The sequence below is a fragment of the Schistocerca serialis genome, chromosome 2 (assembly GCF_023864345.2).
Source record: "Schistocerca serialis cubense isolate TAMUIC-IGC-003099 chromosome 2, iqSchSeri2.2, whole genome shotgun sequence".
NCBI lineage: Eukaryota > Metazoa > Arthropoda > Insecta > Orthoptera > Acrididae > Schistocerca > Schistocerca serialis.
In genome coordinates, this window is record NC_064639.1 from 1,009,147,944 (window position 1) to 1,009,174,184 (window position 26,241).

A 26,241-nucleotide genomic window follows, 5' to 3' on the forward strand; every position below is an offset into this window, starting at 1 on the left:
TAACCTCATAATTGGCCCATTTGAAATGGGGGTGTGCTCAGAATGACAAATGAAAGTGAAGGCACAGACCTGTCACAAATAAAACAGTAGAAATCCAGCAAACTCAAGTAATCTTTCCAGAAAAAGTCAGCCTTAATTATCTGTTATAGTACCCAGTTAATAAGTAATATAGATTTAGAGGTTGGAGCTTACTTGTCAGACATCAGTTTGAAGACTGGTGCTATTTGTTCCTCAGAGCACTGGCTCAAAAATGTAAACATGTTCACCAGTTGTACAACTGCTAGAACTTTCTGCAGGTCTGATAGCACAGTGGAGTGGCTGTATAATACTCTTAAAGAGGGCACAGAATGCAGCAGAAGCAACAAAATTGACCACTTAAATCTTAAATAGTCCAAACAGCCAGTGCAAGTTAATCACCAACTCCATGGCCAGTGTCATTTTCCTTCAGCCATTCAAAGCCTCTAAGATTATTCCATGACACAAAAAGGCAGACAAGTAGAAGGTAACTATCAACCAGTCTTCATCCTCTCAACTGCATCCAAAATAATAGAAAATGTTATGTATGCATTAGTAATGATCTTTCCTGAAAGTAACTCCTTACTATCAGATCATTGAAGTAAATCCACTAATGTAAGCTCTCTTTTTATTTATTGACCAGATATTGTACTCATTTAGTGAAAAACACTGTGGTTCTAGACTTTTTATGGACTTCACAAAAACGTTTGATCTATCCAACCACTCTCTATACTTATCAAACAAGATTCCTGTGGTGTACACAAAGGGTTTTTACAGTCATAGATATAAAACAGAGGGCAGCTAGTAGAAATAACACTTGATGGAAGAACATGTCAGACAAATGTAATACCAGTCAACTCACATGTTCCTCAAGAACCAACCCTGAGCCCATTCCTCACATTCTCCCAGAAAACTTAACGTTAAATGTTCCTGTATTCTGTGGTCAGAATATTTCTCCACAGCAGATGAGAGTTCATGTAGTTGACAGTAAAATCTCTTGTACTGGCACTCTGATCACAACCTCTTGCTAGATATGGATTAAACTCTTCATATTATCTTCTGTCTCTCTGTTGAAGAAGAACTTATAGTCATTGAAAATAAAGCTATTGAACGAAGGCTAAATTTCTTGTGCTGTGGGTAGCCAACACATTTTGCTGGAATATCCACAGAGATAAACTGCTAAGTAAATTGAGCCATGCTTTTACAGTGCTTAGTCTATGGTGTGACTTGACTGTCACAAGAAATGTTTGCTGTACTCTCATAAACTCTGTCATTTCATAGGTTATTCCTTTAAGGGATCAACACGCAAAAATATTTCTTATGAAAAAACAAATAGTGATGAAGTCTACCACATGCAAACACTCAGCCAATTTCCAAAGAATTTGGATTTTGTCTGCTCCTTGCGTAATGACCATGTCATTTGTGAATAAGAAGCTCCATCTGTTTGAAGGAAATGATGGTGTGTAAGATCACCACATGTGTACTACTGACAATATTCATCTAACAAAGCATAGACTGAGTAGACACAAGGGGTCATTATAAGGTTTTAATTATCACTATTTAAACAATTAAGATACATAATTAATATATTGTTTAAATAACTTATGGGAATGCAGCCGGGAAACATTGTTGACAACTGCTGATATTTTGACAGTGATGACCAGTGCAAGACAATGTTCTGCAATAGCAGATTTTCTCGGCTGTTGTAAGCATGTGTAATGCTCAATACACCTGCCCTCTGCAATCCTGGTAGTCTGATCAACAGGTGACATACCACAAATGCAAGGAATGCAGTAGACAACTACCTTACTTAAACCAATATCATCCTTTACCTTTAGTAAAAGGATCCTAATCTTAGATGGTGATCAAAACACATTTCATATCATATATCCACAAAATATGACCAATCTTGTTGGAGATGCATCCTGCATCAAGCAAAATGGCTATATTATCATCATTCACCCAGGCATGATTGGTTGACAGTGCAATGCATGTCTGATCTGTCTTTCAATATAACCATTTTGATGGAAGGTGTCCTCAGGATGGGCTAACTCAGCTGACGAATTCTCAGGGTCTGTGAACGAAGGTATGAAGTACCCCTTCACGCTGAACTGGATGGTGACAATTATTGATCTATAGATACAAGTCAGTGTGAGTAGGCTTCCTATAAGTTATGTCTCCTGTAACCTACCCCCACCTTTCTACTTCTATCCGTAGTCCACATTACGCAATGTCTTTCATGAAGATTTGAGAGGAGTGAAGAGTACAATTAACTTTTTAGTTTACTTAGCTTGTGTTGTTGATATTCATCAAATGGATTTGCAGCTCCTTGTGTTTATCATGTTTGCAGTTAAAACTGTTGGATGTAAGGTCCGCCAGTTATGCAAAAACCCGTTTTTACAAGTTCCCAAATGTATTTCAGCACCTCTGTGCCATCATTAGTGGGTTTCTGTTTTATTTAATCTGTAATGTGAACATTTTTACTAAATGATTATAAAATTATGTGGATATTTAGTTCAAACAATAATTTGTTTCTTTTTGTTAGTACCTTTACACTAAGTTTGCATGGTTTTTTAGGACCACTTGTGTATTATTTATTACAGGTAGCTTGTCATCTGCAACCAAATGATGTTGATGAGAAATTTTGTTGCGTGTTAGGTTATTATTTTATGTTCTAAACGTAATTTAGTTTGTCTCAATGTTTCACACCTGTATTCATTTTGACTTATGTTTTTGTATGGCAAGCCCTTTTATTCTCAGCATCATGGTGAGGTGTTGTGAAGCACACATAAACATAACATGTATTTTCACAAAATAAGGTCGTAAAAGCACTTTGCTCTTGAAACATGTTTGGGAACTTGGAAAAATGGTGTTTTGCATAATTAGCGGACCTTAAATCCAACAATTTTTGTCATGTTGAGTTGGCTCCAGTTCTTCTTGTTTACGGGTCTGATTCTTGCAGCTGAAAATCTCACATTTTGGGTTCTCATGGTTGGATTGAACTAAATAAATTTGAAGATTGTATATGCAGAATTTATTTTCTCATATTTTAGTATATCATGCAGACAAAAATAAAAAAATATGTACAATCACATCAGATATTTTCTCATATTTTAGTATATCATGCAGACAAAAATAAAAAAAATATGTACAATCACATCAGAGGCATGCTTACAATTCTTCACTCTTTGGAAATAATATTCCAAAGGGTTCACAGTTTTTCTCTTACATTATTAATTTTGATTATTATTTTATAAACAAATCCAGAAACAAACATAGTAAACAGTGCAGGATTGCATAATTAATAATAGAAATTTTAAATGCGCTAATATATATATATAAATAATAGAGGAAACCATTCCACATGGGAAAAATATATCTAAAAACAAAGAAGATGTGACTTACCGAACGAAAGCGCTGGCAGGTCGATAGACACACAAACATACACACAAAATTCTAGCTTTCGCAACAAACGGTTGCTTCGTCAGGAAAGAGGGAAGGAGAGGGAAAGACGAAAGGAAGTGGGTTTTAAGGGAGAGGGTAAGGAGTCATTCCAATCCCGGGAGCGGAAAGACTTACCCTTACATTGCACACAGACACATATCCATCCACACATATACAGACACAAGCAGACATATTTGAAGACAAAGAGTTTGGGCTGATCTCTGCATATCTACATATCTGTAGTGTGTCGTGACCATATGTCGATGAATGGAGCTACAGTGAATTTATGAAATCGCTTCAATCATTTGTAATAGCCCTGTATATATATATAAAATTAACTGGACATTCAGAACTAGCACATATTGATTATAACATTGGAACTAAATTATTTTATAAAGTAATTCCTTTTCGTAAATTTTAGCTTGAAATATAACATACTGCGTATAAAATTCAGGGTGTACATGTGGACAAGGAAAAAAAAAAAATTCTGGATTTTTCCCGGTTAAAAATACACTTTCTCCCAGGTGAAAACAAGCATTTTCCGTGTTATGTGACAGTATATTTTCCGTTATCAATCCTTTGAATGGTTGTGGTTTTATACATGGGGGTAGAATTTCCCGGCACTTTTGAAAACAAAACTGAGGGAAAAACACACGATTTGGAAATATCCTAGATGTGCAGCAACATGTTCGCTGCGTATTTTCGTATTACGAAAGTATACATTGGAATTCTACCAAATACCACATGTTACTTTCCGAATCATTGAAATCGAGATTGCGATGCGCGTTTGTAAGCCAGTCATAGGTCATGTCACGTGATCTCGCCAGCCGATGGCTGCGGATATTCAGAGCATAGGACACGTGATGTAGTCAACCAACAGCAACATCACTGTTGAGTAGCGCAAACACACAAACAGGGAAAGTTAATAGTTTAAATTAATATACATAGTGTTGATACAATAAAAGCAAAGCTTTCACATATAATATTGGTCACTAAGGTTAATAAGCTGCAAGAAAAGCTAAGCTTTCGCATATAATGTTGATCTTTTATTCAAGTGTTACACTTAGGATATACCACACGAATGTGCCAGTAATATGTCTGATCTTCAGGGTTCGAAATTCTTCTAAATGGCTCGTCATCAATGAGTTGGTTTTTAATAGAGAGTCAAACGCTCTGTGATTTAATAAATTCATGGTACATTCTCGCACATAATTCAACTTACGTAAAAGGATATTTACTTTGAAAGTAACGCTTTTCAAACCACCATTCGCAATATTTAGAAATAGGTTCATTTCAGCAGTTGCCAGAGAGCGCAAATAACAGGCGACACCGTGCTTGCGCAGCTACCATGATGTAGGAAGCCCGTATGTACGCACGTGTAAAATATTAAAAAATCATACATTATGTCATAAAAGAAACAAGACATCAGAGGATACTCCAAGAGCATCGGAATTTCGTGAACCATACTAAAATGTGCACATTTAAAGTGCATACTTAAAGTGCACATCTGTATGTCCAGATTCCCAATGAAGTAGACCTCGACCTGATATTAAGCTTTTCAGTGTGGTTTCCGGGATGTAAATTTTTTTGGAGCATCAGTACTGTATTATGTTATGTTTGTTTCTTTATTATGGCAAAATGCCATACGTGCAAGAAGATGAAAACGTACACTTGAAATGCAGCGAACAGTTGAAACCAGCCAGTAATGTGGAATTAAACATTTCGTTTCAGATACATTGACTGCCTCTACGGAAAAAGTTTATAAAAGTCAAATTTCTTTAGCAAACAGACAAAAATAACTTCATTGTTCCGCAAGGCGATTAACGCTTGACTGTCAGAGAAGTAGAAATAAAATCAAATCTGAAACTAATGACATATTTTAGCCTTCCGTAATCATGTGAATGCATTTTCATTCACTTGATAGCACCCGGCCACAGATATTCGTTTTGTTTTCATTTGACGTGAGAGTAAACGAGGGGTAAACAGCAAAATCACAAAATGTAAACATGGGTCACGTGGAAACTACCCACTATAACTCAGACTGTTCTGTGCATCAGCCCCGGATCTACGATATCTGCGAACCGAGTCAATACTAAAAAAATCGAATTTTCAAAAATATGTTCATCTTGTAACGCATATCTTTCTGAAAAGTCTGAAACATAACACATATGTGTGTGAGAAAATGTTAAGACATATTATTTGGTCTCAAGTGTGCCAAAGTGCAGTGCCACGCCTCTTTATAAAGCATTACAAACAAAAAACTTTATGTTAGGAAATAATTTCATGTTTCATTCATACGAACCAGTTTCTCAAGCATGAGATCGAAAAGTAGTATTACGAAATTTTTATATAAATCTGGAATCGTCTTATTCTTCCATAATTTGTGTGATGTCCCCATTTCTTCTCCTTCTTCGTTCTAACAAACAATCTTGTCATCACTAACTCTGTAGTTATTCCTGCCATTGTAAAAATTTGTTCGCTCATTAACTTCACTAAACCTGCCAGAATCACAGGTTTAGTTGTCCCGCGATTATTTTGCGGTTAGGCGCTATTACGTGTTCGTACAACGTTTTCCGCGTTACTTCCAAATAGAACTGAAGCGGCTGCTAGCCGGGGACTGTACAACTGGTCCTTACTAGTATAGCGATCTGGCCAAAAATTTTCTGCCAAAATTTCAATTTCTTGGATACACCGAGAAGTTAATACGTAACCTTTCTCACCTGTTATTCCTGTAAGTCGTTTATTTCCATTCTGGTAGTCTGGATCTATAGATTTCACTAGTAATTATAACAACGCTGATCATTCGCAAACCCAATCAACCACATAATCAGACAGTGACTGGCATTCATCCGTTTGGCTTTACTGCGCTCAGCTCATATAGCCGCGTCCCCTTTTGTCTGCGGAAAGTTTATTTCTGGATTCTCCTGACAGATACATCACGCATTCAAAAATCAACTTAGGATTCATTCAGAAATCAACTTAAAATGTGTTCAAAAAACTAACAGGGAAGCGTTTCAAAATCATATGAATAATCGATAGACAAACGTGCGCTGGATGCTAGGCGCTTTGTGAAAGAAGTTCTTTTCCCCAAGAATATGAATTTGGTGCCCCCTTTCCCCGGTAGCATGTAGCTGCTTGCACAGCCAATGGTCACATTCCTGTAGTCAGAACCGGGAGAATCTACAACTCAAACGCGACTCGACTGCGCATGCGCACGAGCCCGCTCGAAACTCTAAAACGCATCTAATGTAAACAGTTGTGACTTCACGCTCATCGGAGGCTATTTGTTGTTATGAAGCATTGCATAGTCTTCCTAAAGCCTTTGACACATTTTGCTGTTGGCAGACGCTCTCATGAGCACTGTGTGTCGTTGTTGTATATGGAGCATTTTCTTTGAAACTTAAGTTATTTTCGTTGTTTTCTCTCAATTGTTTTTATTGTTGAAGTATATTCTGCAGTAGTGGGATACAGTAATATCCTTTGATAGAGTATCGGTTCCTACCAGTCAAAATTACAAAAATTTAACTGAAAACTAAAACAATGAAAAGTTACCGGAATTCTAAATTCCCGGTTTTCTCCCGGATGAAAAAATTCCCGGATTTTTCCCGGTTGTCCCGGGTCGTATACACCCTGAAAATTATATGAAAGTTTTCAGAATAGCAACTGAGATTATGCTGTCATGTTCGAAATTCAAAAAATAGTACTGATATCAACAACTACTGTTGAGGAAAAGTTATGCTAGAGGAGGGTGTCCCGTTACAGTCCCAACATACAATCAACGTTCCTCCCTGACATGTCAAGAAAGGGAAGGCACTCACCTTTGTCAGTATCCATCTCCAGCATGAAATGAATATTCAGGTGTATTGTATTCAGGTGTTCTAAAAAGTTGTTCAGGTTCTCACTGTCATTAGGCCAAACAATGAAAGTATCTGTAGTGTCACAGTATACCAATACTGCTGGAACCAGCACCTCAAAGATTCCTGCAGACAATGGGAGTGGTGCTTTGAACATCACCACCAATGAAGAACCTGCAGGTTCTTAAGTGGCAGGCACTTGAACACCAGTCTTCTAGTTCAAGATTACTTCTAGTTGCCGGTTGCCAAACATTACACCAAGTTGTTGATAGCTAGCTCAACCGGTAAACATTCAGTGTACTTAGATGATTGCCCATGTCCGTGCTCTGTTTATAGCTATCTGTGGCTACCACAAGTTGTCAACAGTGTAACATCTTTTCACCCACATATTGGGCCCAATATATTTATTTAAATGGTCTTTATGTCAACAAATCTTTTGCTTGCCTGTCCAAATTCCCATGGTGACAGATCCTTTGGCCAGCTTCCATGGTTACCAACTTGCTTCATAACATTATCATCTAAGTATGTGAAAAAACATGCAGATTTCAAAGCCACTAACTGCAAGGCATGTTCCTCAAAATCTTCCAGAAACAAGCTGGTAATAATACGTGCCAACGGGCTTCACATCATAACTCCATCTGCCTGTTCATAACACTGATCCCTGAATGAATGAAAATTAAGCAGAAGTCAACACATGTTGAAATAGGTTCATTAATTTGCATGTTCCTCAAAATATCCCAGAAACAAACTGTTAATAATAGGTGTCAATGTGGTTCACATAATAACTCCATCTGCCTGTTCATAATACTGATCACTGAATGAATGAAAGGTAAGCAGAAGTCAACACATGTTGAAATAGGTTCTTTAATTCAACACCAAATCTAACCTCAATTGACCATGATGAATGACAGAGGAACATGAGTGAAGAGAAAGGCCACATCAGAACTCACGAGAATTTCAGGGTCACTCAAACGCATTCCCTCTAATCAACATAAGAAATCCATCAAGTTCTTAATGTGTTGCTCACTTAGACCTACTAGTTGCATCACTGGGTAGCAAGTTGTTTTTCTATACATCATCTTGCAGCAACAATATTACTCACAATCGTTCTAAGTGGAACCATTCTTTGTGGACATTTGGAAGGCTCTGTAACCTAGGGGGAACAGTACAGTAAGAATTAAGACTCTTGATAGTCTCCAGCAAAAGGAACTTCTCTTCCTCAACACTTTTTGTGGATTCAGCACCGATTCCATGATACGCTGCATCAGATACTAAACACTGCATGTTTTGAATGAAATCCTGCTTGTACTAAAAACAAATATATCACCCTTGTCTGTGGATAAAGTAACAATATCTGGATCAACTGTAAGTGAGTGTAAAGCAGTCCTCTCAGCTGCTGTCTTGAGGGGACCTACCCCTCCCTCCTGACCCCCTTTTGCAGCATCAGAAGGCAGTTTAAAAACAGCCTATACAACAGAACTAATAAAATTAACTACTGGAAAAGATGGGGCATCAGTAAAAAATTTAAACTTTTCCATAGCATGCATAAAGCTGTGTCACCAAAAGCTTTCTCTGTGAGATTTATCACATAACATCAAGAAACATTATTAGACTCCAAGCCATGAAAAGGTTCATACTTCACCAAATGCTGAGCAATAACAGAATGAAATTCCCAATGCGATAGTAACCATGAAGCTCTATCCAGCCAATCCCACGAAAAAGCCAGAATTTTTTAAGCAATTACTTGATATGATTGATAGCTGGAGAATTAATATGATACGCAACTTTTGGCAAATGTTGGAAGTATATTTTGATCATGACACATCTACAAAAATGACAATACAGAGGCAATCTTACTCTACTGCTGTGGAGTGTATCCAACCTGTGCAAGCAACTATACATTACCTCCCTGTGGAGGTAATCAGTATGAGACCTGAATTTCACCTCTTGCATTTAGAATGGTCAAATACGTTACTAGAATTTAGCTGGGTGATATAATCAATTGTTGATATTTTGACAGGTGTGCACCTTTTTATTTTCAAGGCAAAATCGCAGGAAATAAGTGTTGTGCAAAAGAATTTAAAACCTGGTATACAGAGCATCTATGGAAAGATACACACACACACACACACACACACACACACACACACACACACACACACACACTGTAAAAGCTAGCAGCACCGCATAAACAATTAGAAGGAATGTGTTTGAATTACTCTAATATTCTAATAAGTTTTGATTAGGTCTCTCTCTCTGTTCACTCACATTCCTCTTTCTGACTTGTTATGGCTAATTAAGGTTAGAGTATAGAACAGAATAGAAACTTTATTGTCACATTACATGTCATATACAATCAGATGATTGGAACATAGGTGACTTGTCAGTTTAAAGCTACTTCTAATTGTAAGTATACAGAATAATTATAGCTATTTTGTAGTTTTAAGTACCACAAAGTGATTTAAAATAATCATGTTAAAAATAAAGAAAAATTAAGAATAAGTATTTACTTAAAGTACTTTTTTAGCATGACAGAATAAAATGTAACATCAGGTACAACTACTTGTGACAGTCAGTCGTAAATTCTTCTACACTATAATAATATTTACTTGCTAGCTATTTTTTAAAATGATGTCCAAATTCTTATGTTTCATAATTTTTAAATTTTTCACAGACTTTATTTCCCAGTCTCATACCCATATAATAAGGTGTCTTCTCCAGCAGTTTTAGCCTATGAGTTGGTAATTTATATTGATATTTGTTTCTTGTTTCATAATCATGCTTAAACAGGTTGTCCTCAAAAAGTTGTGGGTTTTGTTTAGAAAACTTAATTAATTGTCTCATAGATATAGAGGCCAGGAACAGTCATAAGATGAAGGGTCTTGAACATAGGTCTGCACGATTGTCTTTTTTCTGCACCTGCCATGGCTCTAGTGATTTTTTTCTGTAGCCTAAAGACTCTCTGTTTTCTCTGATCCCCAAAAAATTATACCATATCTAATCATAGATACAAAATATGCATGATATACAACTTTTTTGACTGGTGTTTGTATTATACTACTTATAACATTCATTGCAAATATTAGACTATTTAGACAGTGACACATCTACCTGGTCTGTCCATGATAAATTCTTGTTCATCATTACACCTAGAAATCTGATACAGTTTGTAGTGGCAAGGTGATTGTCCTCATATGGTATTTCTAGTATATCTTGTACAGCTTGTTTTGTGGTAAAGAGAATGATTTGTGTCTCTGTTAGATTTAATTTCGGACCATTATTTCTCACCCAGGTCTCAATTTCAGCCAGAGACTGCTGAAGATGACTAATTAAATTTTCACTTTTCTTCCAGCAGACTATCACTGTAGAGTCATTCGCATAAGGAATAGTGTCTGAATTTATGTTAGTCAGCAGGTCATTTATATAATACAAGAACAATATTGGTCCAAGGATAGATCCTTGTGGCACACTTTTTTCTTGGTTTTTCCAAATTGAGAAGAATCTCTTATAAGATTTTTCTATTACTATTCTTTGCTTCCTGTTTAATAGGTAAGATGTCATCCACCTCAGTGAATTTTCACTAAAACCATATACTTGTAGCTTGCAAAGTAGTAGTTTGTGATCTATTGTGTCAAAGGCTTCACTTAGGTCACAAAAGATGCCTGGTACATTCATATTTTTATCTAGACTCCTACTAATTTTTGTTTTTCAACAGAAAATGCCATATATGCTTTCACCAATCAAATTTTGAATGATCTGAATAACCGAACACCACCCATTGGGATTTTTTGTGATCTCTCAAAGGCTTTTGATTGTGTAAATCATGAAATTCTGCTAGACAAGCTCAAGTATTGTGGCATGAGTGGGACAGTGCACAAATGGTTTAATTCGTACCTAACTGGAAGAGTGCAGAAAGTTGAAATAAGTAGTTCTCATAATATGCAAAGATCAGCACATTCCTCAAACTGGGGAACTATCAAGAATGGGGTCCCACAAGGGTCAGTCTTGGGTCCTTTGTTGTTCTTAATATACACTCCTGGAAATTGAAATAAGAACACCGTGAATTCATTGTCCCAGGAAGGGGAAACTTTATTGACACATTCCTGGGGTCAGATACATCACATGATCACACTGACAGAACCACAGGCACATAGACACAGGCAACAGAGCATGCACAATGTCGGCACTAGTACAGTGTATATCCACCTTTCGCAGCAATGCAGGCTGCTATTATCCCATGGAGACGATCGTAGAGATGCTGGATGTAGTCCTGTGGAACGACTTGCCATGCCATTTCCACCTGGCGCCTCAGTTGGACCAGCGTTCGTGCTGGACGTGCAGACCGCGTGAGACGACGCTTCATCCAGTCCCAAACATGCTCAATGCGCGACAGATCCGGAGATCTTGCTGGCCAGGGTAGTTGACGTACACCTTCTAGAGCACGTTGGGTGGCACGGGATACATGCGGACGTGCATTGTCCTGTTGGAACAGCAAGTTCCCTTGCCGGTTTAGGAATGGTAGAACGATGGGTTCGATGACGGTTTGGATGTACCGTGCACTATTCAGTGTTCCCTCGACGATCACCAGTGGTGTACGGCCAGTGTAGGAGATCGCTCCCCACACCATGATGCCGGGTGTTGGCCCTGTGTGCCTCGGTCGTATGCAGTCCTGATTGTGGCGCTCACCTGCACGGCGCCAAACACGCATACGACCATCATTGGCACCAAGGCAGAAGCGACTCTCATCGCTGAAGACGACACGTCTCCACTCGTCCCTCCATTCACGCCTGTCGCGACACCACTGGAGGCGGGATGCACGATGTTGGGGCGTGAGCGGAAGACGGCCTAACGGTGTGCGGGACCGTAGCCCAGCTTCATGGAGACGGTTGCGAATGGTCCTCGCCGATACCCCAGGAGCAACAGTGTCCCTAATTTGCTGGGAAGTGGCGGTGCGGTCCCCTACGGCACTGCGTAGGATCCTACGGTCTTGGCGTGCATCCGTGCGTCGCTGCGGTCCGGTCCCAGGTCGACGGGCACGTGCACCTTCCGCCGACCACTGGCGACAACATCGATGTACTGTGGAGACCTCACGCCCCACGTGTTGAGCAATTCGGCGGTACGTCCACCCGGCCTCCCGCATGCCCACTATACGCCCTCGCTCAAAGTCCATCAACTGCACATACGGTTCACGTCCACGCTGTCGCGGCATGCTATCAGTGTTAAAGACTGCGATGGAGCTCCGTATGCCACGGCAAACTGGCTGACACTGACGGCGGCGGTGCACAAATGCTGCGCAGCTAGCGCCATTCGACGGCCAACACCGCGGTTCCTGGTGTGTCCGCTGTGCCGTGCGTGTGATCATTGCTTATACAGCCCTGTCGCAGTGTCCGGAGCAAGTATGGTGGGTCTGACACACCGGTGTCAATGTGTTCTTTTTTCCATTTCCAGGAGTGTATATTAATGACTTGCCATTCTATATTCATGAACAGGCAAAGTTAGTTCTCTTTGCTGATGATACAAGTATAGTAATCACACCTGACAAACAAGAATTAACTGATGAAATTTTCAATACTGTCTGTCAGAAAATTACTAAGTGGTTCCTTGTAAATGGACTCTCACTGAATTTTGATAAGACACAGTACATACAGTTCCGTACAGTGAATGGTATGACGCCATTAATAAATATAGATCTTAATCAGAAGCATATAGCTAAGGTAGAATATTACAAATTTTTAGGTGTGTCCATTGATGAGCGATTAAATTGGAAGAAACACATTGATGATCTGCTGAAACGTTTGAGTTCAGCTACTTATGCAATAAGGGTCATTGCAAATTTTGGTGATAAACATCTTAGTAAATTAGCTTACTATGCCTATTTTTACTCATTGCTTTCATATGGCATCATATTTTGGGGTAATTCATCACTGAGGAATAAAGTATTTATTGCACAAAAGCGTGTAATCAGAATAATAGCTGGAGTCAACCCAAGATCATCCTGCAGACATTTATTTAAGGATCTAGGGATATTCACAGTAGCTTCTCAGTATATATACTCACTTATGAAATTTGTTATTAACAACCAAACCCAATTCAAAAGTAATAGCAGTGTGCATGACTACAATACTAGGAGAAAGGATGGTCTTCACTATTCAAGATTAAATCTAACTTTGGCACAGAAAGGGGTGAATTATACTGGCACTAAAGTCTTTGGTCACTTACCAAATAGTATCAAAAGTCTGACAGATAACCAACAAGTATTTAAGAAGAAATTAAAAGAATTTCTGAATGACAACTCCTTATACTCCATAGAGGAATTTTTAGATATAAATTAAGAAAAAAAAAGAAAAAATATATATATTTAAAAAAGAATTAAAATAAAAAACACAAAAAAATAAAAAAGTTGTTATATTAACTTAAGTATGTTGTTAAATTAACTTAATTATGTCATGTATTGGAAAATTTGACTCGTTCCACATCATTACGAAATATCGTATTCATGATCCATCTATTAATCTAATCTAATCTAATTTATAAGTTCATTAATGGCTTGCACAGTGCAGTGTCCTCTTTGGAAACTATGATGATTTTTCTGCATAATATTATGCAGATTATAGTAGTTAACTATCTGGTTACATGCAGCTCTTTCAAATATTTTGGGAAATAATGATAACAATGAGATCGGTCGATAATTACTCACTTCATTGTGTCTTCCTTTTTCATAAATAGGTCGTATTAGAGCATACTACAGTCTATCGAGAAAACATCCTTCATCGAAAGACTGATTCATTATAAACTACAGAGGATGTGCAATACTATGGGTGACTGCCTTTATTATTTTTGTAGGAATTTCATCCCATCCTACAGAATTTAAATTCTTCAAGGACTTTATGATATCAGCTACTTCATAATAGGATGTATGGATGAATTTTAATTTAGTGGGGTTACATAAACTGGAAACATGGTGCACATTTGGCAGTGAAAGTTTATCACTTTTACATGGATTTATGAAGTGGCTGTTAAACGCTTCACAGATTTGTGTAGCATCCCGAACAGTCTCACCTTCAACCACCAGTTCAAGTTTCCATTGTCTGCCTTTTTTGATACCTATTTCAGTCTTTATAATGGTACATATTGCTTTAGACTTACTTTTAGCATTTTAAATGTAATTATTACTCGCCAATTTTTTGGCTTGTCTGACAACTTTATCAAAGATTTTCTTATATTGCCTTACATACTTTAAGAATTCTGGGTCTTGATTGACTTCCACCACCATATGAAGTTCTCTTTCCCTTATTGTTGAAATATGAATACCCCTAATTATTCTTGAACCCTTCTTAGGTGTGTCAGTTTTTATAGCTATAACAGGAAAACATTCATTGAACACCATCAAGAAGGCCTCCAGATAATTATTGAGATTTTCATTTACTGAGGACTTAGCAGTAAATGGCCATGAGATGAGGCTGATTTTATTGATGAACATTTCTATATTTTCTGGTCTAAAATTTCTGATTTTCTTATTTGTGTGCTTTTGGCTAACACAGGGTAATGGCACTAACAGAGCATTGTGTTCTGAGATCCCTAAGCTTACTATACATTTTTCTGTTACTCTGTAGTTTAAGCTACTGGCAACGTTATCTATGCAGGATGCTGATGAAGCAGTTACCCTTGTCATTTCTACAAAATTTAGAATAAAACCATGTGTGGATGTCAGCTTCTTCTTCTTAAAGGCAAATTTGTCATTTTTTCTCACATCTATATTAAAATCAGCACAAACAATAATTTTTTTACATAACTTTTCAGTTTTGACTTGGTAGAGTAAATTTTCAAGTTTGACCAGAAAACTGCAGGACTGAGTAACCAGGCATATGATAACATGCTGAATATCAGCATGTTATAGTCCTTAAGTTCTATGCAGGAACTATCAAATGTGCAGTCTTCATTTAAATCATTGAAATTTTGCTTAATTTGGTATTTTACTTATGAATCAACCACAATACATGAACCACCATACCCACTGTCTCTGCAGAAGCTAGCTGCTACTTCATAATCTGTAAGTTTGTTCAATAAATTTATATTTTCATCCCTAAGCCAATGTTCACTGAAGCAAATAACCTTTACAGACCATTTTGTCCTCTCTAGAAATATTTCTAAGTCATGAAGCTTACTGACCAGATTGCATGATAAACCTTCAATATTCAAATGCATAATAAGATTGTTATTTGCTATTCTAGATGTGATGTCATCAAAATTATCTACTCTAAACTGGCCAGACAAAACTTGTTGTAGATTACTTATCTTAATGTTTTTTTCCTCCCATTTTCTACTAACTATCCTTAAATGGCATGGTGGTGAAGTTTTTCTCTTGTTAAGAGTGGCTCCTATTGATTCTTCTGCTGTCGTTTCTTCTGATGATGTTGTTGGTTCTTCTGTTGTTGCTTCTTCCCTTGTTGCTTGTTCATGTTATAATGGTGTCGAATTAATGGACTTACTTCTAGATGGGTTGCTTTTTCTCTTCTTGTTCAGTGACTGTTGCTATGAGCAGGCAGATGAAGTTGCGATGGAAAGCCATTGTCACCTTTATTGCCGATTTGTTTATGGAAGACTTTGAGGAAAATGCCTTGGAGTCAGTAGCTTTGAAACCTGTGGGTTTTTTCAGATATGTAGATGATACTTTTTTTTGTTTGGGCTCATGACAGAATTTTAATGACTTTTTAGAACATCTGGATACATTCCGCCCAAATATTCATTTCACAATTGATGAGTTTGGTCAGGAGCAATTTTGATGGTATGTTGGGACACGTCATTTATAGGAAGCCATCTCACACTGAATTGCATCTACCAGCTGATGCTTGTCACCATTTGGCTCATCGCGAAGGTGTATTCTGTACCTTGGTTTACAGCACCGCATCATCTCAGATCCCCGGAGTTTGTCAGCTGAGTTGGCTCGTCTTGAGATCACTTTTTGTCAGAGTTGTTCTAGTGAAAGACAGATCAGACATGCATTGCGCTATTGACCAATTGTGCAGTGGGTGAGTGACAATAGTACTAGGTGACATCAAAGACTACCTTCTGTTTACCTTAAGAAGGGAGCATTTCCAACAGGACAGGTCACGTTTTGTGGAAATATAATGTGAAATGTGTTTTTTGAGCACCATCTAAGATTAGGGTCCTTTTAGGTTCAGTAAGGGGTGATACTGATCTATGTCAGACAGGTGTCTATCATATTCATTGCACTTGTGGCATGTCATATATTGGTCAGACTATCATGACTATCGGGGACCGTTGTATGAACATAAGCCTCACATATGCTTACAATAGCTGAGCAAATTTGCCATTGCAGAACATTGTCTTGGCAACAGTCATCCTATGGAATATAGCAAGATGGAGATTCTGGCATGCACTTCCAGCTATTGTTTAGTGCTATTAAGGAAGCAATTGATATTAAATTAGGATGGAGGTTTTTGCTTAAATTCTGCATGGAATCGTGCTCTCTGACTTGTCAAAAAATGGAAGGACAGAGTTAATGCTACCTCACTGGTTGATTATTAATTTTCCCTATTGATAACTTCTAATGTTGGTCATCTTTGCCTGTGTGGTAGTGTTAATGTTCACTGAGAGTGAGGTTGTGTATGTGTGTGTGTGTGTGTGTGTGTGTGTGTATGTGTGTGTGTGTGTGTGTGTGTGTGAGAGAGAGAGAGAGAGAGAGAGAGAGTGTATATGTGTGTGTTTGTGTGTTTCCCATAAGTTATTTGAACATAGTATGTGTTGGAAGTAACTCAGGTCTCATGAAATTATTGTGTGTTTGAAGCTACTTTCCTGGAGTTCTGATACTAAAATCTTCATTTCACTGTGCCACAATATGCTGTGAGATGTGCCAAGATAAAATGGCACAGTTGAGAGATAAAGTGGAGATATTTTGGCTCCTCTGGTGATGTACTGCATACTGTGGCACAAGGATTTAAGAGTGTACCAAGGCTGCAGACATATACCTCCAAATAAACAAAAAAATATTATTTAACTTTATTTTTTCAAGGTGATAATTAAAACTTTGTGACTACTCCCCATACCATGGCAAGGTGGATCAGCATACTTCATAATAGATTGTCCTGCTCAGTCAAAATTGACAACTCATTCAGGAAGACAGCCCACAGTATACCACTCTAACATTGCTCTTATTTTGTTGCTGAATATATAAAGAGTAATTTATGAAAAATGTGACTTAAATGTTGTGTTCAGTGATTATTAATTTAAAACTAAATCCTATATTGTTTACATTGGGTTCCTGTACCTGTATGTAAAAATTATTGTTAGTAAAAAGATATATGTATTTTCAAGATTTGCATTAATATGTATTCCATACCACCATGGTAATTAGAGACACTTAGGTTGAAGGTGAGAAACTGGGTGTAGATTATGATACCTATGTACATGAAACTCTCTGTTTAAATATTCCTATTTACTGAACAAAAGTGTAGTGGGGACCATGGCCAGCTGACATAGACTCAACTGCCACATAGAAATGTACACATATAATAGAACTTGTACTGTATTGTAATGTTAATTCATCATTTGAACAGTTTACATTTGATAGCGAATGAAGTCACATTGCTCCTGTCACTTTACAAAGTGATCTGCTGCATGACAGTATTATCACTTTGTCAGTGACAGCAAGCACTTTCCTCTTTTCTATGTTACTTTGACTGTCTTCTGTGGGTATAAACACTCTCTTGTTTGTTCCATTATTGTTACTGGCTTTTCACAGGGTTTAGTTGTGGGAGCACTTCTTTTCTTCTTATGTACAGTGTGAGGCACCAAACTTTTTCACTTCAAATTACTTTTGACCCATTAAAGACATTTGTTATTTATTTTCACCTAGAAGAACAATGACGAGGGACTCATGAAACAAACGACAGTGTGTTCATATAACTTGGTTAACAACCAATATACAGGCATTAACTTTTCCCCCAAGGACTTTACACTGTTTAAAAAGAAATTAAAGAGTAAAAATACATTGAATATAGTGATTTTTGTGCTGTTATTGCAGTCACTGACTTAGAAAGAACACAGTTTGTGCAACTGTGTTCAAGACAAAAAAAATCATCATCAATAACAATGCAGCACAGGGCAAATTTCTGAAAATGAATACTGATCAGTACTTAAACTAGGAGTAATATATTATATATCTTTGACAGTATAATGTATCTAAAAACAAAGATGATGTGACTTACCAAACAAAAGCGCTGGCAGGTCGATAGACACACAAACAAACACAAACATACACACAAAATTCAAGCTTTCGCAACAAACTGTTGCCTCATCAGGAAAAAGGGAAGGAGAGGGAAAGACGAAAGGATGTGGGTTTTAAGGGAGAGGGTAAGGAGTCATTCCAATCCCGGGAGCGGAAAGACTTACCTTAGGGGGAAAAAAGGACGGGTATACACTCGCACACACACACATATCCATTCACACATATACAGACACAAGCAGACATATTTAAAGACAAAGAGTTAAATATGTCTGCTTTAAATATGTCTGCTTGTGTCTGTATATGTGTGGATGGATATGTGTGTGTGTGCGAGTGTATACCCGTCCTTTTTTCCCCCTAAGGTAAGTCTTTCCGCTCCCGGGATTGGAATGACTCCTTACCCTTTCCCTTAAAACCCACATCCTTTCGTCTTTCCCTCTCCTTCCCTCTTTCCTGATGAGGCAACAGTTTGTTGCGAAAGCTTGAATTTTGTGTGTATGTTTGTGTTTGTGTGTCTATCGACCTGCCAGCACTTTCATTTGGTAAGTCACATCATCTTTGTTTTTAGATATATTTTTCCCATGTGAAATGTTTCCCTCTATTATATTGACAGTATAATGTAATTGAATAGATAAAAAAAATGTACTCGCCAAGCAGCAGCAGGAGAATACACTTAAAAAAAGGTTTTACTTTCCAAGCTTTCGGAGCCAGTGGCTCCTTCTTCTGGCAGAAGGTCTGAAGGGAAGGAAGAGGGGTGAAGGAAAAGGAGTCGAGAGGTTTAGAAAAAGGCATATAGTTCAGAAAAGTCACCCAGAACCCAGGTCAGGGGAGACTTACCAGACTGGATAAGAAGAGGGGGAGTTAAACACAAAGTGAACCTCTTCATTGCACAAAAATGTGGTTGTAAGGATAATGCTTGGTGTCCATCCTTGAGCTTAATGTAGGTAACTGTTTTCTTTTATTATGTATACTAATAACAGACTGACAGTTATGAAATTTGCTGTGGAAAATTAGGTGTTATTTGAAAGTAATAGCAGTACAGAAGTATAAAAGTAGGAATAGAAACAGCCACCACTGTTTGCTAATTTAACATTATTGTTGCACCAGAAGGAATGAAATAAGTGATTAAAGTATTTGACCACAACTCTCACAAATTAGAGAAATTATTTCTACTGGATAACTCTCTCTACTACATATAGATGAATTTCTGAATAGACAGTATGTACATTGTTGGGTTACATTTATCAAATGTTATTGTAGATTATGATTATAACAAACAAATATGGCTACATAAATGACCAGCATGTAGCAGTGTTTCCACTGAGAAAAATTATCTTATTTGTGAATATATTGATACACTCCAACTAAATGGACCTGTTCAGTGGTTTTCAATGTATTATTTTTATTGCCCTTCCAGATTTCTTTATTAAGGTAGCTACTTTCAAATGATGCTAACTAGTTTCTGTTTGCAGATAATGAACATGGTGGCAAGCAGATAGTGGTGCGAAGCTGCATAGTAGACACATCTTTGATGAAGACCTGTGACATTGCTGAAAAAATGAATCTACCATCAAATGCTGAAGTTACATTTTGTGATAGTTGCCAAAATGATCTCTGCAACAATGGCAACCACCTTGCTGTCTCTTTCCTGGCATTGTTGCTTCCTTGCATTATTACTCTCATCCTTTCACCCATTCATTAAAATGATGTTGCTTGAACCACACACACTACATAATTATCTTAGTTTATACTTCAGACAAATATAATATGTCTGAAATACATGTTTATAGCTGTACAGTCCTTTAAATGTAGACTAAAGCAACTATGTGATGTTCAGTGTGAAGTGACCTTGTGAAGAAAGTCCTTATGAAAATCAATTATTAATATGTCAACTGACAAATCTGCAAGAAACTGCTGTATGGTTGTTTCTTAGTAATATATTTACATAGTATTATTACGTGTTTCTGTTCATATTCGTCCTGTAGATACTACTGCTGACACTCCTTTCTATCATAACTTCTCCATGGAGATTCTGATTCTTGCACCTCGCACTGAAATAATCCATTGTGTAGCTAAGTGCTTATTTGTCGAGCATTTGTGAATCATTTCACTTTCAACTAAGTTGAATACCGATGTAGGACATGATATCTTCTTATTTCAACAGTGCCAGTCATTTAGAAACTTCAACACTTGGAGCACATACTTGCAATACATGAGACAGTATGTTGATGATTATTACATGTACTTACTTTTATATAAATTTTTATAAAGTGTGACATTAATGTAGGTTTGTGTAAGAGCAGTCTAAGTTATGATATTTTAATTGAACTTTAAGTACTGTATTGTAATGCTTGTGTGTATAAATCTGGTAGTTGTAGAAAGGTGTAATTTCAAATTGAGATGCTTCAAATAAAAATTTGTAAGTGAAGTTTTGATGAAACTTTATTGAATTCCCACTGCCTTGGTAGTGGATAACCACCATGGTACCAATCGCTAATTTTGCCCTATGCCTGAATATGCTCTAATTCATAACCACCTTTCCAAACTGAAATTGTTTGTGAAAAATTACATATTAATGGCTGCAATGAAACAAATGAGTGACCTATAACAATGTAAAGTAACTATCACTCAATGTGGGGGTGTGACTAATAAAAAGTGAGAGATCTCTCACTGCTTGTGTTACATCGCAATGTGAGGGCAGGTATACTTGTCATCAAGATTCTGGTTAACCATGTCAGACCACCACAAGGGAGGAACTCCTTGCTGTACACCAAGCACATCTTAACTGCTATACATCTAACGCCTGCACCCTCAGATGTTACCTTTCATGCTACACTACTGTGGTGTCTTTATTTAACAGAATAATGTGGTTCCATGAAAGGCACATATCTCTTTGAACTGTCTGCATAATGTTGAGATAGTCCTATTGCCAGTAACATCACCAGATCTGTTGCCGATAGAACATGTGTGGGAGCAGCTAGATTCAACTCCATCATATCAAGAACCAGTTACAACTGCTATGGGCCAGATGGTCTCAGGAGAGGATACAATTGATTTTTGAGACACATCGCAACAAAATTTGTGTGTGCATGCAGGCCAAAGGGGGTGCAAAGCCATTAATAAGTGGGCCCATACTGCCAAATTCTTTATAAATTAGACTCAGTTTTGTAATCACTGAAATAACATTTCATGCCCTTTCAACCTGTGAAATGTCATTTTGTTTCCTCCTTCCTTCTGAGTGCTTCACTTTTTTGGTCATGCAGTATATAACAAGTGAAAGAGGCAGCCCAAGAAAATTTTTGCAGATTGCGATACCCTACTAACAGTGAGACCACTCAATAAAGAAGCAACCAACGCTCATTCATTCATAATGTTACACAGAGCCCATCATGAGAATCTTCACAAATTTGGAATTAGCCAAGATACACATAAACAAAAAATTAGGAAATAATAGAAATTTAATCTGTATACTATACTGCAACCAAACTATCACTAAACTGTTAAATATTATTCATGCTTATTACAACCAAATTTAATTGGGTAAATTACAAAGAAAGTTGCTACCTGCTTCCTCAGTTATACTATGTAGCTGCTGTCATTTACATGCTACTGTAGTTTAATGTTAATTCACTACAGTTATATTTTTCAAGGAACATGTGTGCTATTTACAGTACATTAGTACTTGTCATGCAGCTTTACAAAGAACCTTACTACTTGCCTAGTGGCTAAGAGATCTTTTCAATCCCTGAATCTAGATATTTCAACAATATTTAGAAAGAGTGACTAGTGTGCAGGGTGGCAATTCCTCTCGAATACTTGGAAAACATGGAATTCTCAGGAAATTACATTTTACATGGGAAACTTATGGAAATCTCATGAATTTCACAAAATAAATACATTGAATAAGACATCAGATTACAAGAACAGTAAATGTCATAAAATCAGGCATTAAATTCCCTGACACACTTGGAAGTGAACATTCCTAAACAACATAGGCTCTGATGCCACCGAGAAGTGGGGTGCCTCACAATAGCCCATCTGAACAAGTCAGATTAGCTTTTTTCTTAAACAAACATAAAATACAGTTTCAAAAATAAGAGGAAAGTCATACATGATCATGCAATGGTGGTATGCCAACTCCAGTTCCTTGCAGGTTAAGTAGAGGGATCTATGTCTCACAATGATAATGCAAGAAATGGGAACTGGTATGTATGCTAAAGGACAGTCTCAAAGAGCACTTCCCATGTGTAAGGCAAGTAATGGCTACTGGTAGTTACTCATGAGTGGTCACAAGCAAGTAGTGAAACAAAAGCTAGGCATGAAGACCATCAGTTCCATTTATTAAATTTGTAAACCATCAAATACATTAATAAATAGATATAGCAAGAGTAAGGTAGTTAAAGTCAAGTAGTCAAATTCAAAACCTAGGCATGAAGGCCATCAGTAACACTTGTTAAATTTATATGTCACACAGTGCATTAACAAATACATGTATCCAGAAGAAGGCATTAAAAGAACAACTAGTAAACGCACCAGACTTTCCTCATGGGACACTGAGCTCACTCAAAATGAGATAACAGATTACAGTCGCAATAGTGACAGCTTGGCACCAGAAAGGTTCACTCGGCAAATTAATAGGGTAGCAAGCACACTCTAGGAAAACAAATAGCTGGGTATGCACAGGCATAATTGCTTGATATGAAAACAGCACTGGAAAAGACACTGCATGACAGTTGAATTCCAGTGAATCATTCCAAAACTTGTTCACCTAGTGTTGTTCATGAAGGCTCATCAGGAGACTGCTTCTGCGATCAAAATGTCAAGTGCTGTAGCCCTTGAAACTGTAGGCCCATAGCAGAATGTGTCCCTCAGGCCACAACAGTCCACATGATGCGCACAGACGTCTCCCAGCTTCATGTTGCCCCACCAACCTGATTTTTAATGTGCTCTCTTCCAACACACCTTGTCTGCTTGACAGACCAGCACAGTCATGACCTCAGAACTCTGTGAACAGCCAATGTGCCCCCATGACACATTTCAGTGACTGGGCACACCGAATCACTTTCTTCCTGCCACCACAACCTCACTACTTGCCATTTCGACTTCAAGAGGGTGTCTACCAGAGCCTCAATTCACCAAGTGCAAAGTTATCCCCTTTCAAATCCTGATGCAACTTATCAACTTACAACACAGTTATGCCCTACATAGTCGATGAACAGAAGCACCATTGGATGCTCAGCATGGGTGAATTGGGCGAACCTCCTGCATTCATCAGAGTTAGGTTTGGCAACCTTACACTCCCAACACTGACCTACCATTTTCCTTATGTCTTTATACAATAACTGTCCGTCTTCCCTTGTGCAAAAAAGACAATCCCCCATTTTAACTTGTACCCTGGGATGCCTTCACCTGATCCCATGTGGCACTTGATAAGCTCCAACTCCGAATCCCAATCCTGCTGTTGGCATAGCCTGACATCCTATTAAGCACTGCACTAGCAACCTCTCCCCCTCCTCCCCTGAGTCCTCAGGGGAAGGACATTCATTCTCTTCCTTGAACATTCAATTGAGGGTGTCGACCACCATATTCTCCCATTCTCTTCTACGCCTGATGGAGAATTTGAAGGTGGATATCTGCAATGCTCAGCAGGCAATGCACCCAGTTTTACGGTGTGTCAGTACCCAAGTGAGGGACTGGTCACCAGTTTCAAGCAAAAATTTGGAATGCTCCAAATAAAACTTGAATTGCTCAGTGGCAAACAGAATGGTTCAGGCCTTGAGTTCATACACTGAATATATATATTCAGCAGGAGTCAATGAACAGGAAGCGTACGCCACTGGCCTGCTTTCCCGACCCTTCTCCTGCAACAATACTACCACAACACTTGAGCTGGAAGAATCCATTTGTAATATCAAAGAAAGCCTGAAGTCTGGGATGGCCAACATCAGAGCATTACTTAACAAAGTCTTCAATACATCAAAGGCTACCTGCTGGTTCTTGGACCATTTGAAAGGCTTCCCCTTCCAGTGCAGCAGATTTAAAGGCACAAATTTCTGGTACTGACGAAGGTGTTCCAGACGTTCAGGGAAATATCTACTGTAGGCCACCACGTGGTCCAGATAATTGTATGTGAATTGGAACTTAATGTCACCTAGCACATAATGGAAGAGCCTAAACAAATAAGCTGTCCTCGTTGACAATCCGAAGAGCACCTGATTAAACTTGTATAAGTTGCAATCCGTTGTAAATGCTGTAGCTGCCTTGGATTCCTCTGCCAGGGGAATTTGGTAATAAGCTTGGTTCAAATCGAGCACAATGAAATAACGAGCCCCACTGATGCAATGATGTAAATCTGGAAGGGGTATGGATGCCTGAACTACCTCATGATTCCAAGCTAGGTAATCATCTACTGCCATATACCCTCCATCCTTGCCCATTGCCACTGAGAAAATTGGAGAGGCAGAGGGAGATTTAGAACTGCATAACTCCTTCGCTCAGCAAGTTTATGCTACCAGATGCAACGCCTTTATTTTAGGGGGGAACAGCCTGTGAGGGGTTGTCTAATGGCATCTTATCTGACAGCTGGATATGACATTCAATTTTGTTTGTTACACCTAACCTATCTGACAAAACATCTGGCAACTTTTGTCCCTGGACAAGGAGCCCACTGAACCCACCATGATCACTTTGTACCAAATAAACACCTGAGAAATTAGTGTGCCAGCACAAATGGAACCTTACAGATGAATAAAACTTAAAACAGAAAACCCCCATGAATAATCAAAAACCAACCCAGTCTTCTTCAAGAAATCACATCATAAGAGCAAGTCATTGTTCAAAACTTTCACCACTAATACCTCCAAGGGCCAAGAAAAGTCATCAATCCTACAGAAAACATGCAACAACACTGTCAGAGAAATGGCCCTATAAGTCTATGTGATGGGCTGTAAGTCAGAAAATTTACAAATAGTAGTAATGAAGAAATATAACTCCCTGAGTCTAATAATGCAATTACTGGCCTGTGATTAATAGCAACACCCACAAAGGGTAGTGGATTGTCAGTCACTTTCCTGACCCTGTTACAGGCATTCAGTATAACACAAGTTGGAAACCATCTTTGCTTCTTTTGAAGTCAGCTATTTGGCTGTTTTTACTGCCTGACATGACAAAAGTGGGCAAGGTGATCCAGCTCGTCGCTGTGATAGCAGCATGGCTTAGTACCACTGGCATTACTGGGGGTGCCACCGTTACTAGTGTTGTCATTCAGCTGAAAGGAACTGCCTTCATGTCCCTGCCTCATACCAACTTGTGTCACTCCCTCCATTATAGTCACCAAATGGTCTAGGTCATTGTAAGTGGCCAGCCTCTCAGCAAATAAAACACAAAACTGACCCTCCGACTTCACACCCTGCCGAGTAGTGGCTGCCATCTCAGATTCTGACAGCTGAACATCAAAAGCAAGTGCTGCTGTTTGTACTTTCTATATCTATTTGGTTAATGGCTCTCCCATCCATTGGACATGAAGAAGGTACTGGTTAATTAAGTCACACCTAACTCTGGTTGACAACGTATCCTCTAGGATCATAGTGCACTACTCCTGCAGACTCCCATGGTCCACCAGGACAACATTAACCATGTTGGCTAATGAGCCTTGATGTAACAGATATAACATTTGAAAAATTA

The 26,241-nt window shown here is 38.2% G+C and overlaps 1 protein-coding gene across 1 annotated transcript in view; it reads left to right on the forward strand.

Annotated features, from left to right (window-relative positions):
- The window catches only part of LOC126458423 (uncharacterized), a 250,304-nt gene extending 229,318 nt beyond the window's left edge, over positions 1 to 20,986 (forward strand). Inside the window, exon 3 of the mRNA XM_050095460.1 lies at positions 20,031 to 20,986. Within this exon, the coding sequence (XP_049951417.1) occupies positions 20,031 to 20,260 (230 nt within the window). The 3' untranslated portion in view covers positions 20,261 to 20,986. The remainder of the gene's footprint in view (positions 1 to 20,030) is intronic.
- Positions 20,987 to 26,241: the final 5,255 nt, after the last annotated feature.